The sequence below is a fragment of the Astyanax mexicanus genome, chromosome 1 (genome assembly GCF_023375975.1).
Source record: "Astyanax mexicanus isolate ESR-SI-001 chromosome 1, AstMex3_surface, whole genome shotgun sequence".
Lineage (NCBI taxonomy): Eukaryota > Metazoa > Chordata > Actinopteri > Characiformes > Acestrorhamphidae > Astyanax > Astyanax mexicanus.
The window spans coordinates 21,799,165-21,812,998 of NC_064408.1; the positions used below are offsets into that span (position 1 = coordinate 21,799,165).

General features: G+C 42.8%; 1 protein-coding gene across 2 annotated transcripts in view; it reads left to right on the forward strand.

Annotated features, from left to right (window-relative positions):
• Positions 1 to 13,834, forward strand: part of pbx3a (pre-B-cell leukemia homeobox 3a) — an 89,010-nt gene that overhangs the window by 50,416 nt on the left and 24,760 nt on the right. For both annotated transcript variants that reach the window (XM_049474788.1, XM_049474794.1), the window contains exons 3-5: positions 2,345 to 2,589; positions 2,936 to 3,126; positions 8,744 to 8,879. In XM_049474788.1, coding sequence (XP_049330745.1) covers positions 2,345 to 2,589; positions 2,936 to 3,126; positions 8,744 to 8,879 — 572 coding nt within the window. The remainder of the gene's footprint in view (positions 1 to 2,344; positions 2,590 to 2,935; positions 3,127 to 8,743; positions 8,880 to 13,834) is intronic.

A 13,834-nucleotide genomic window follows, 5' to 3' on the forward strand; every position in this document is an offset into this window, starting at 1 on the left:
CAACTGGTTTTAACAAATTATAAATGAATGAATAAATGTGCTAAAATTAATGGATCAGACACAGCGGTGCTGCTGGAGTTTTTAAACACCTCAGTGTCACTGCTGGACTGAAAATAGTAGAAATCATCCTGTGGGCAGTGTCCTGTTGCCACTGATGAAGGTCTAGAGCAGGGGTCGGCAATAGGTGGCCCGCGGGCCAGATCTGGCCTGTTAGGTAATTTAAATTATAATGAACAATAGTATATTGTTATAATATATAATAATATAATATTATAATGAACAGTATAGAGTCTAACGAGTGAACACTGAGTGAACACATTGTTTAAAAACTCCACCAGCATTGCTGTGTCTGATGTACTCATACCAGCACAACACACATTAACACCTCATACGCCACCATGCCAGTAGAGTCACTGCAGCTGCTCTATTGTGGTCTCTCCTGATAAGGAGGATAATAAAGTATGCAGAAAAACTACAAGAAAAACTACAGTTTGTCACAATAGAACTACAAATTGCTCCAACTGTACAGTTGTTTTTGGTTCTAGTAAAATCTTTTTTGTATCCATTTTTTTTGAAGCCTTGCATTTAGCAGTAGGTTGTACATCTAAACTGGATTGTTGTGATTGTTGAGTATTGACTTGTTGAAAAGGCCTGAATGTGGCAGACACTCGAAAGAGCTTGAGCTATTTCTTTTTCTGCCCCAGGCTAAAATCCAGGCTCCAACTCACCACCGTATCGGTGACGAGGTTCTTCAAACCCCCCACCCGTCCAACACACACCGTTCATACGCAGCGGTTGTGCTTTGACCTTCTGTCAGCTTTGACGAGCCTTTTAAGATTGATGCTTTTCCCCCCATGTGGGGTCCCTCTGATGTGAAGTGTTGAAAAACTCCATTGGCGTGGAACAAAGGAGCGGCGCGCTGGGCTCGAATGCTGATGGTAGCTGCTGGAGCGAGGCATTATTGCTGCCGGCGCTTCACCCGCCCGCTTCAGACGGGTGACCTGCCACTGTCAATCCTCCTCTCGTCAGTGACACCGGCACAAACACCTCGCTGACTGATGCAAACCTCTGATAGACATCATGTCATACCGGCCTAACCTTGTGTCATGTTATGGCTGAGGATGCACTCAAGCTTTCTGCCATTTCACTGAATCAATCTGATTTATTACTGGAAGCAATTAATCACCTGTTTATCAAGTCCTGCTGCTCTATAATGTTTAAAGTAAGAAAGAATGAAAGACTATTTCAGTTCTTAGTTTCTTTTCTTCCGTTTTTTTTTTCAACCAAAACAGGAGGAGAACTGTTAGATTGATGTTTTTTTTTTGTTTTTTTTTATGTTTTACTTTTCTTGAAGGACACACCTCTGGGAGATGAGCTGATGTGCTTTTTTCATCTCGTCCCAGTTTCAGTATTTTTGCCTTTCAGAACCAAAAACACCTTTCTTAATACACCTTATGCATTACTATTATACATATACAGTATAATATGTGTTCTGTATATGATTGGTTTGGTAACAAGTAATTTATGACCCAGCTAATAAAATATCCTGGTAGGTGGTTTTGAGTGGCCTTAGCTGGATTGAGTTTGATGGTCAAGGTGTTGACTAGATGGGACATGTTGGTTGGCAAATTGGTCGTGCTAGTCAACCAGCTTGGTCATTCTGGTTCACCAGCTAGGTTATGCTGATCAGCCAGTGTGCTTTTGCTGGTCATGCTGCTCGATTTACTTGGTTAAGCTTAGCTATGCTGGTGAACCAACGTGGCCATACTGGTCAATTAGCTTGGTGTTGTTAGACATGCTGGTCAATAAGCGTGATCATGCTGGTCATACTGGCCAATTAACTTGGTGTTGCTAGTTATGCTGGTCAATAAGTTTGTTCATTCTGGTCATGCTGGTCAACCAACTTGGCCATACTGGTTAATTAGCTTGGTGTTGCTAGTCTTGATGGTCTAAAAGCTTGTTCATGCTGGTCAATAATGTTGTTCTTGTTGGTCATGCTGGTCAACCAGTGCGCATTTGTTGGTCACGCAGCTTGATTAACTTGGTCAAGCTTGGTTTAGCTGATCCATCAACTTGGTCATACTGGTTAATCAGACCAGCGTGATCTTGCTGGTCATGCCAGTGAACTAGCTTGGTCATGCTGGTCATGATGTTCGACCAACATGATGATGCTAGTCAGCCAGCTGGGTCATTCTGGTTCACCAGCTAGGTTAACTTGCTTGGTCATGTTGGTGCTCAATTTGATTTGTGTAACTTGTGCTCGTTTTATAAAGCCATTTGCTCTAGGCATCTTGCTTCTATCTCAACTACACTGACAGTAATGACCATGTGTGTCTTCTCACAGGTCTCAGTATCCGTGGTGCCCATGATGATGAACCCCCTGACCCTCAGCTGATGCGACTTGATAACATGCTGCTAGCTGAGGGCGTGTCCGGACCTGATAAAGGGGGCGGATCTGCGGCGGTCGCGGCGGCAGCGGCAGCAGCTGTTGGGGGCGGAACCGATAACTCCATCGAGCACTCAGACTACAGAGCCAAACTCTCACAGATCCGGCAGATCTACCACACCGAGCTGGAGAAATATGAGCAGGTACCTCACGCTGTAATATTTACAGCGCTGTGAAAAACATTTATTTATTGATTTATTTATTATTTTACTTATTTACTTAAAGTACAAATCAAATTTTGGACACACCATCTCATTCAATGTTTTTCTTTTGTTTCTTTCTACATTGCCTTCGAAACTATAGGAGTTTGATTTTTTTTTTGGCAAAATTACAGCTACACATCAAATTTACCAATGTTGAATTAACATTGTTAGTGTTAAATAAAAGCTGTATTTGACTCACACTGTTACTTCAGTATTAACAGTAAATAAATTTAATGTGTTCTGGGTAATTTGGTTGTTATAAGAGTGTTTTCTTTCTCTTTGGCAGGCCTGTAATGAGTTCACGACCCACGTGATGAACTTGTTGAGAGAGCAGTCTCGCACTCGACCCATCTCCCCTAAAGAGATCGAGTGCATGGTGGGCATCATACACCGCAAGTTCAGCTCTATCCAGATGCAGCTGAAGCAGAGCACATGTGAGGCTGTGATGATCCTACGCTCCCGCTTCCTGGATGCCAGGTCAGTGTGTGTGATAAGGAATGGGTGAGAATACTGTCAGCTAGGGGTGGGCGATATGGCCCTAAAATAACATCACAATATTTCATGGTATTTTCGCGATAACGATACTCTTGGCGATATAAATTAATGATTTTTTTTTCAAGAATGCACTACTGCAACAAAATGAAAATTTTATTTTATTATTGCATACGATTTTTGTCACACCCCTACCTGAGATATTAAAAAATACAAGAATTTGATCAGATTTGTAACAGAAGTCAATGATCCAGAATGTCATGATACTAATAATAATGCACTCCAAATATCTCCATATATCCAGGATTAAAGTAAAATAAATGATACTGGACAGATATAATCTGTCTCTAGTAGATATGTAATGGAAAATGAGAACAGTGTGAATTTTTCTTTTGATAAAAACAGTAAAATAGTAGTACCCTGTGATAATTAGAGGTGGGTGATATGGCACGATATTTTTGGGGTATAATATCGTTCACGATATTCAAAAATGTTGGCGATATTATCGCGTACGATATGATATGGCACACCCCTAATGTCAGCATTATGTATAGTAATTTTTAAAGTTATGATGGGATAAGAGATACAATGTAGATGATTCATAAGTCTAGATATGTTCAGTTTAGCTGTGACCAATCAGTCAATCTTACCTCATGATGTCAATCTCACCTCATCCATGCAGTCATTACATCTTCTTGATGTGCTTAATGAGCTAAATTAAATTTGAGTTGGACGTAAAACCAGCAGATAAGTACATTTATAGATGGATGGTTGTAAAGGTGTCACTGTCAATCTTTCTAATAATAGCAACTTAACTTAACTTAACTTAACTTAATTGTTGTTTGTCAGTTTTTTTCATGCATCCCATTAGGTCCCACCTATTACAGCTAGCATAACTGAAAAAGTAGAAAAATACACACGCTAAGATATATAATATAATATATATATTATATATATATACATAATATAATAAGGTCAGGTTCCTCTGATGAGAATCACAGAAGCACTACACCATTAAAATAGCAATGCGCCAAAGTCAGAGCGCACCTGGTTCTTATAGGCAATGGCAAGTGACAGGCTGATTGGTTTATTGCACATAAATTCATTATTTATTTTTAAGTGATCTGATTGGCTAATTGAGAGAGTTTATTTGAATGTACTTCTCATCCCAAATTATTGGATGGAGCACCATCATTTCACAGAACACAGTTCCACTGCTCCACAGCTTAACACATAATCATAGGGAGGGGGTTATGCATGTTGCTATTATGTTAATGTTTTGTAATACTTGTCTACAGTTACTGAATACAAGCTGTGTGTGTTTGTATTTGTATGTGTGTGTGCACATTTAAAATACCTGAATGCATTCACAAACAGTTAAACACATAGGGCCCTATGGGGAAGCTTATTGCTATCTTACACTCTGCCAACAATCTATTTTCATGCTTTCCACCTGCAGCGTTTAAAATACTTGTAAATATGTCTATGCAGTTGGGTGTTGTGGCACAAAAAAGGTGTGTTTAGGTAAATTTCTGATGTATTGCTATCTTGGCAACAGTAAACACAGGTGCACCATTGACTGAATACAACCTAGACAACAGTCATCAGTCAGACATTTATTGCTATCTTGGCAGCGAATGGCGCTGCATGCTCAGCACACATACACCCCCACTTCTTACACACACATGCACATGCAGCAGTGCACAAACCAATAACACATGCCAAAATACAAAACAGAATAATATAACATTATTCTACATCAACACAAAATATAGGCAATTGTCATATTCCTGTTTTAATGTTAAATGACCTGCTTGCACATTTTCACAGCCTGAACTGGCAGGTCAGTTTCCGCTGCTGATTGGAGTTTTGGAGTTATTGGAGTTAAAATAGCAATGCGCCAAAGTCAGAGCGCATCTGGCTCTTAAAGGTAATGGCAAGTGACAGGCTGATTGGTTTATTTTACATAATGCCCAAAACACACTCATGAATAATTAATTAATATTTAATTCATGCCTTTTGAGTATTTAGAGGCATGCAAGGCATACTTTTCCCATTGTTACAATAGCAAAGACACACTGATTCACCCTAAGTCAAGCTGTACATTGCACGGTTAATGGCTTGCCTATAGATCGCTACAGGGGTTGAACAATGAAACTGAAACACCGGTAATTTTAGTATGGGAGGTTTCATGGCTAAATTGGACCAGCCTGAGTGTGCAGGTGTGAAGGTTCAATTAGCAGAGTAAGAGCACAGTGTTGCTCAAAATATTGCAATGCACACAATATTATGGGTGACATACCAGAGTTCAAAAGAGGACACATTGTTGGTGCACGTCTTGCTGGCGCATCCTTGACCAAGACAGCAAGTCTTTGTGATGTATCAAGAGCCACGGTATCCAGGGTAATGTCAGCATACCACCAAGAAGGACCAACCACATCCAACAGGATTAACTGTGGACGCTGTAAGAGGAAGCTGTCTGAAAGGGATGTTCGGGTGCTAACCCGGATTGTATCCAAAAAACATAAAACCACTGCTGATCAAATCACGGCAGAATACAATGTGCACCTCAACTCTCCTGTTTCCACCAGAACTGTCCATCACCACAATACATTATTGTGGTCTAAAACCAGGTGTTTCAGTTTCATTGTCCAACCCCTGCATAACAGAGCTCTTAAAATGCACATAAAGGACATAACATAATCCATCAACATAAAAACATGAACGGGTTAGATGCTATTTTGTTTATTTTCAGTGTGATTTCATAACCTTTTTTTCACTGTTCTTTACCAGAGGGCACTGGATGAGTATATATCCTCACTGTCACACAAATATCTTGTGCCTATATGTTTGCCATTTTCGTCCTTAACACTGTTTCAAAACTGTGTGATGTATGAAGCAATAGAATACAATTAGATGCTCCTAAAGGACTTGAAATTAAATATTTTCATAGAATATTTCCTATATTTTAATAGAAAATGCTTTTTTCACCTCTTTTGAAGTTACTAGGTTTTTGTTTGACACCTACAATATTTATATTGCTCCATAACTACAACACTTAACATTATTTTCAAGATAGTTTGCAGAAAAAAAAAGATATTTCACAAAGAGGGGAGTCGTAGTCGGTAGAGCATGTACATTTCCTTAAGCCTGGAGTAAATTAGGCAGAAACCTGCTCACCAGTGAATAATTTGCTTGGAGGACTGCATAACAGAGCACAGCAGTAGACTCCCACTGGGAGCGTCACAGATTAGTGAGTAACAAGAACAGGGAGTACATTAAGGTCAGGTACGTTCAGGCCACATCACTGTGTTCTGACTTCATTAAGGACTTTATACTAATTTGTCCTGCATGGCCTCTATTCATTTTATACACTGACATGCCAAAATGCATTGGGTAAGAGCTAGTATAGTGTCCCATGACTTTTGCAATGTCCCATTAAAGCTATAGAATGCTGCACTGACCTGTGGGATATACAGCTCTGGAAAAAAACAAATAAGAGACCACTTACAAAAGATGAGTTTCTTTGATTTTTACCAAATTGAAAACCTCTTGAATATAATCAAGAGGAAAATGGATGATCACAAGCCATTAAACTAAGCTGAACTGCTTGAATATTTGCATCAGGAGTGGCATAAAGTTATCCAAAAGCAGTGTGTAAGACTGGTGGAGGAGAACATGCCAAGATGCAGGAAAACTGTGATTAAAAACCAGGGTTATTCCACCAAATATTGATTTCTGAACTCTTAAAACTTTTTGAATATGAACTTGTTTTCTTTGAGTTATTTGAGGTCTGAAAGCTCTGCATCTTTTTTATTTTGTTATTTCAGCCATTTCTCATTTTCTGCAAATAAATGCTCTAAATGACAATATTTTTCATTGGAATTTGGGAGAAATGTTGTCTGTAGTTTATAGAACAAAATAACAATGTTCATTTTACTCAAACATAAACCTATAAATAGCAAAATCAGAGAAACTGATTCAGAAATTTAAGTGGTTTCTTACATTTTTCCAGAGCTCTATGTGTGTGGGGTCTCCTGCATTGAATATGGATATGATTGGTTCACAACGAAGGACAATCCTAGCCAGATATCACTGGTCACAATCATTACTACCCACAGTGGACATGTAGCCCACATGAGTACACATGTGACACTGAGGATTGAGGAGTGTTAAATGCCTGCACAACTAACACAACAGAAATTAAATGTACCATTCACTATCAGGCACCCACTGCCAGTCCTTGCACAAACTCTAATAATTCACCTTATTCACAAGATAAAACCTCACAACTTACAGGTGTGAGTGTTTCCAAGCTATCCCCTGAGATACTTTATAATCAGTTTGCATGCTGCTATTCCATGACTTTTGACATAAGACTTCATCAGAAATGAAAATGTGGTGCATGTTCCAGACAAACACCTTTATTCAGTTTCTCTCTTTGCAGTTTCTGCCCACACATACAGTAACTGCCAACTGGGAGTAGTCTCAACCCTCATGATGGCCAGTCCATCCCTGTTAGGGTGTTAAATTATGTGTCAGATTGCAAAATGTAAAAAAAGGATTAAACTTCTGATGTATTATGAAACTCTTGCTGGAAATGACTCATCAAAGTACTTGAGTTAAAGTAGAGATGCCCAAGGTAAAATATAACTCCAGTAAAAGTAGAATTCCACAATTTAGACCTTCTCTTTAGTAAAAGTACAAAATGATTTGCCTTCATATTCACTTAAAGGAGAACTCTGGTGTAAAATGGACTTTTTGTTGGAGTAAAACATGATAAAAAGTACTTACCATTGATATATAGCACACCTTCGCTCTCCCACAGCGTTCCGAGATCCAGATATTTTAACAGTTTGTCCAAACACCCTTCAGAGCTGGGTGAGACGGGGCATAATTTGCTTTTTCCATCGTTATCCAGCTTAAAGTAGCTCCACATCTCCTTGCCAGAATTCAAAAAGCTTTGACATTTAAAAGAGGCATTAATAACTTAAAAAGTGTGCAAGAAGCTTATTAAAAATGTCTGTTACCATCCTATAATGCTAGCCACAGCTCCGAGCGCCACCATTACTGAACTGAAAATAACAAACATATATATCTACATATATACATAGACTCTACATAGCCTGCCTCCTGGTAACGGCTGCTACGCTATGTGGAGTCTATGTATATAGACTTATAGGATGTAAACAGTGGTTTTAATAAGCTTCTTGTGCACTTTATTATTTATTATTTATTATATTAATGCCTCGTTTTAAATGTCAGAGCTCTTCAGATTTTAGCAAGGAGGTGTGGAGCTACTTTGAGCCTGGATTTTACACCTGGAGTTCTCCTTTAACCCCTTAACTACTGGTCAACTCTTGGTGAAGCAAATTTGAGTCACTTTACCTTATTAATGAAGGTGTTGAACTGAACTCAACCTGATTGTACCTCTAACAATTAGCAGACATAAGTTAGGCTAATACAACCAACTAGAAGTCAGCATGATGAAGCATCATGTCACTAACCAAAATTCTCAAGTCTCAAACCAATGATTGAAGGATGGACAGTGAAGACTGCAGTTTTACCTTTTTTTGCTTGTTTTTTGTGTTCCTTTCTCCAGAAGGAAAAGGCGTAACTTTAGCAAGCAGGCGACAGAGATCCTGAATGAGTATTTCTACTCCCACCTGAGCAATCCTTATCCTACTGAAGAGGCCAAAGAGGAGCTGGCCAAAAAGTGCAGTATAACTGTCTCACAGGTGAGTCATGTTTTATTTTTTATATTTTTTCTAATGCCATGTCTCAAGAAATTTTAGCCCACTTTCTTCTACTTTCATTATTCTGAGAGTGAACATGAACATTTAAAAAAAAGACCAAGTGGAGTTCTTTGGGCGTCTAATAAAAGAATCAGCTTTGATTTTCTGAAGAACGTTGTAGTAGCCCTACTTGTTATTGTCACGTCTTGGCCTCGTCTCGTGTCTCTGTGTGCATTCCCCACGTGACCTGTGCTCCCCTGTGTCTCCCGTCTCAGTACTTTTCCACCTGTGTCTAATTTGTAGCTCCGCCCCTTCCCCAGGTGTTTCCAATTCTAGTGTGTTTTATGTTACTATAAATAGCCCTCCTCTGCCACCTTGTCCTCCGTCGGTCTTTGCACCTTCCTCTGTCGTTTGTCTCGCCACGTTTACTATAGTTTGTTCACGGTTTCGTTACGCTCTATGTATTTCTTGTTTATTTCTAGTCACGTTTCTTGCCTGTTTGTTTCTTTGTTTATTTGTATATATTCACGTATTTATCCTTTGTACATATTCCCTTACCTTGGTTTGTACTTATCTGTCTAGTTTAGCTCTTTGTTTGTTTTCCCTGTTTGTTTATGTATATATATATATATATATTCGTTATTCCCCTGTTTGTTTATTTGTTTATTTGTTATTTATTAAAGTCTGTCTTACCCGCATTTACGTCCGCCTCCCGTCTGGTTCCCGCGTTACAGAAAGACCGAACCTTTAATTATGGACGTAGCGGGAAGATTTCTGTCGAGGTCCGGGCCGGCCATCTGCCGCCCCTCTTTCGGGATCCCGGCGCAGGAAAATGCAAGGCCTCGAGGCCGGAGAGGGCCACGGTCTAGGCGCTCTAAGGGATCCCGAATTCCGGAGGATTTTCTTGGGGGGGCATCACCATTGGGGCTATGGGCCTTGCTTTGAACCGCGGGGGAGGCGAGGTGGTCAGAGACGCTGGCGATGAGGACTTTTGGAACTATGTAGCTGCCGCGTCTAGTTCGGAGGATGAAGATTACCCTCTGACGCGAGCCCGCTTGCCGCTTCCTCCGGGGTCTGTTCTGCACCCGGCTTTCCGATGTCCACTCGATCTGGTGGAGGAGGCCACCCTCGCCCCGAACCGATCTCCAGCAGTGCCGGTCCTCAAGACGCCGTCTTCTGTCCGCCCGCCTCCCATGGCGCGCTCCGTTTCAGCAGCTCCTCAGCTAGCTTCAGTGGCTAACCAGCTATCATTTCCTGCAGCTACAGCTCCAGCCTTCTATTCGGCGGCGCGGCTAACTCCGTTAGCATCCCCTGCTACCAAGACGCTCTCCTCTTCGTCTGCTCCAGCGCTCTCCTCTCCGGCTGTAACGGCGCTCACCTCTCCGAGGGCTGCAGATCCAGCTTCCACGGCGGCCGCACAGCCGCGCTTCGACACATCCCCTGCGCTGGACTCTACCGGCGGCTCCGCGCTTCCTACTCCAGACTCGTCCGGCAAATCAGCTGATCCAGTCCGGGTTTTCGAGTCACTCGCGGCAGCAGCAGCTCTCCGCTCCAAGGTTTCCATGGTTACGGCGCTACACTCTACTGCTCGCGCCACCCCGGAATCTGCATACACTGCGGTGAGTTCAGCTCAAGTCTCTGTGCTTTCTTCAGCAGCCCTGTTCTCCACGCAATCTCCTTCAGCCCAAGTCTCCAAATCCGCTCCTGTTCCTGTGCCAGCGGTGCCCAACGCCAGTGTTCCTGTGCCAGCGGTACCCGCCACCGCCAATGTTCCTGTGCCAGCGGTGCCCACCGCCTATGTTCCTGTGCCAGCGGTGCCCACCGCCTATGTTCCTGTGCCAGCGGTGCCCACCGCCTATGTTCCTGTGCCAGCGGTACCCGCCACCGCCAGTGTTCCTGTGCCAGCGGTGCCCACCGCCAATGTTCCTGTGCCAGTGGTGCCTATCGCTCCAGCTCCGACGCCAGCTGCACCCGCCACCGCGCCTGCTCAAGCTGCACCCGCCGCCGCGCCTGCTCAAGCTGCACCCGCCGCCGCGCCTGCTCAAGCTGCACCCGCCGCCGCGCCTGCTCAAGCTGCACCCGCCGCCGCACCTGTCCAAGCTGCACCCGTCACCACACCCACGCCAGTTCCAGCTCCTAGGACTATGTTTGGCCCTAGGCCCCGTCTACCCAGGTCTGCCCCAAGGGCCCCGGACCTCAGCCCTAGAACTGTGCCCAGGCTGGCCCCACGGACCACACCACAGACTTTAGCCAGTCCTGGGCATCCCCAAGTTTATTTTGTACCCCTGTCGCTCCCTGTTCTGGTTCCTGTGTCGGTCTATGTTCCTGTTCCTGTCTTGTCTGGTTTCTGTGTACCTGTCCCTGTGACCGTGTTTGTGTCCAGTCACCGACCCCTGTCCAGTTCCCTGTCCAGTCTCCTGTCTTGTCCAGTGTACAGTCTAATGTCCAGTCTCCGTTCATGTCCAAGGTCCAGTCTCCTTTCTTTGTCCAGTCTCCTGTCCGGTCTTTAGTTCAGTCTCCTGTTCTGCCCCATGTAAAGTCCCCGGTCTCGTCTCTTGTGTTTCCCGGCCTCTCCCCGCCGCCGGCCCCTGGGGTTCGTTTTTACGCGCCTCGGGAGCTGCGCGTTTAGGGAGGGGCTTCTGTCACGTCTTGGCCTCGTCTCGTGTCTCTGTGTGCATTCCCCACGTGACCTGTGCTCCCCTGTGTCTCCCGTCTCAGTACTTTTCCACCTGTGTCTAATTTGTAGCTCCGCCCCTTCCCCAGGTGTTTCCAATTCTAGTGTGTTTTATGTTACTATAAATAGCCCTCCTCTGCCACCTTGTCCTCCGTCGGTCTTTGCACCTTCCTCTGTCGTTTGTCTCGCCACGTTTACTATAGTTTGTTCACGGTTTCGTTACGCTCTATGTATTTCTTGTTTATTTCTAGTCACGTTTCTTGCCTGTTTGTTTCTTTGTTTATTTGTATATATTCACGTATTTATCCTTTGTACATATTCCCTTACCTTGGTTTGTACTTATCTGTCTAGTTTAGCTCTTTGTTTGTTTTCCCTGTTTGTTTATGTATATATATATATATATATATATTCGTTATTCCCCTGTTTGTTTATTTGTTTATTTGTTATTTATTAAAGTCTGTCTTACCCGCATTTACGTCCGCCTCCCGTCTGGTTCCCGCGTTACAGTTATATGTCCAAGCCAAGAACAATTGAGGAACCTTTGTGTAGAGATTGTAGAGAGAATGAATTTGTTAGCTTGAACCACAATAACACATACAGTAAGGGTCAGTTTTCCAGACAGGGATTAAGCCTAGTCATAGACTGTATTTTCCTTTCACTGGATATACAGTATACATTCAAAATGCTGTGTAGTCTAAATTTAGGTTTAATCCCTGTCTGGAAAATTGCCCTTAAATGTTTAGGGAAGTCCCCACAGCTTCTTTATTTTTTGCACTATAAGGCACACTTAAAAATCATCCATGTGCCGTATGTGTGAAATTTACGAGTTAGGTTGAAAGCAGCAGTAAAGCCACTTTGCTGAACTGCAGCATTATAGTTTAGTTCTTCAGCAGCGAGACACAAGACTGGAGCAGTATTAGCATTAGCTGCTAAACGTGCTAAGGGCTAGCTCTTTTGCCGTTCAGAGGTGAGTATTATCAGACTGTAGCCTGCTGCTAACCCTGGCTAGCACTGCTGGAGCAGGATTAGCATTAGCCACTAATCACGCTAAGCATTATCTTTGTTAATGTCCAGAGGCGAGTATATCGGACTGTAGCTTACTGTTAACCCCAGCTAGCACTGCTGGAGCAGCATTAGCATTATCCGCTAACCGTGCCAAGGGCTAGTTAGCTTGTTCGCCATTCAGAGGGGCCTTCCCATTTACTGTGTTAAAACAAGCTATATGGGATGAACCACTAGATAATGCCTGGCTTATTGGAACACTCAGGGTTCCTTAGTGTAGCACTGTCACCAAATAGCGCCACAATCTCCCCCATTAACAAATAGCGCCACAATCTCCCCCATTAACAAATAGCACTACAATCTCCCCCATTAACAAATAGTGCCACAGTCTCCCCCATTAACAAATAGCACTACAATCTCCCCCATTAACAAATAGCGCCACAGTCTCCCCCATTAACAAATAGCGCCAAAATCTCTCCAATTAACAAATAGCGCCACAGTCTCCCCCATTAACAAATAGCGTCACAATCTCCCCCATTAACAAATAGCGTCACAATCTCCCCCATTAACAAATAGTGCCACAATCTCTCCAATTAACAAATAGCACCACAGTCTCCCCCATTAACAAATAGCGTCACAATCTCCCCCATTAACAAATAGTGCCACAATCTCTCCAATTAACAAATAGCGCCACAGTCTCCCCCATTAACAAATAGCATCACAATCTCCCCCATTAACAAATAGTGCCACAATCTCTCCAATTAACAAATAGCGCCACAATCTCCCCCATTAACAAATAGCACTACAATCTCCCCCATTAACAAATAGCGTCACAATCTCCCCCATTAACAAATAGTGCCACAATCTCTCCAATTAACAAATAGCGCCACAATCTCCCCCATTAACAAATAGCGTCACAATCTCCCCCATTAACAAATAGTGCCACAATCTCTCCAATTAACAAATAGCGCCACAATCTCCCCCATTAACAAATAGTGCCACAATCTCTCCAGTTAACAAATAGCGCCACAATCTCCCCCATTAACAAATAGTGCCACAATCTCCCCCTTTAACGAATAGTGCCACAATCTCTCCAATTAACAAATAGCGCCACAATCTCCCCATTAACAAATAGCGCCACAGTCTCCCCATTAACAAATAGTGTCACAATCTCCCCATTAACAAATAGTGCCACAATCTCTCCAATTAACAAATAGCGCCACAGTCTCCCCATTAACAAATAGCGTCACAATCTCCCCCATTAACAAATAGTGCCACAATC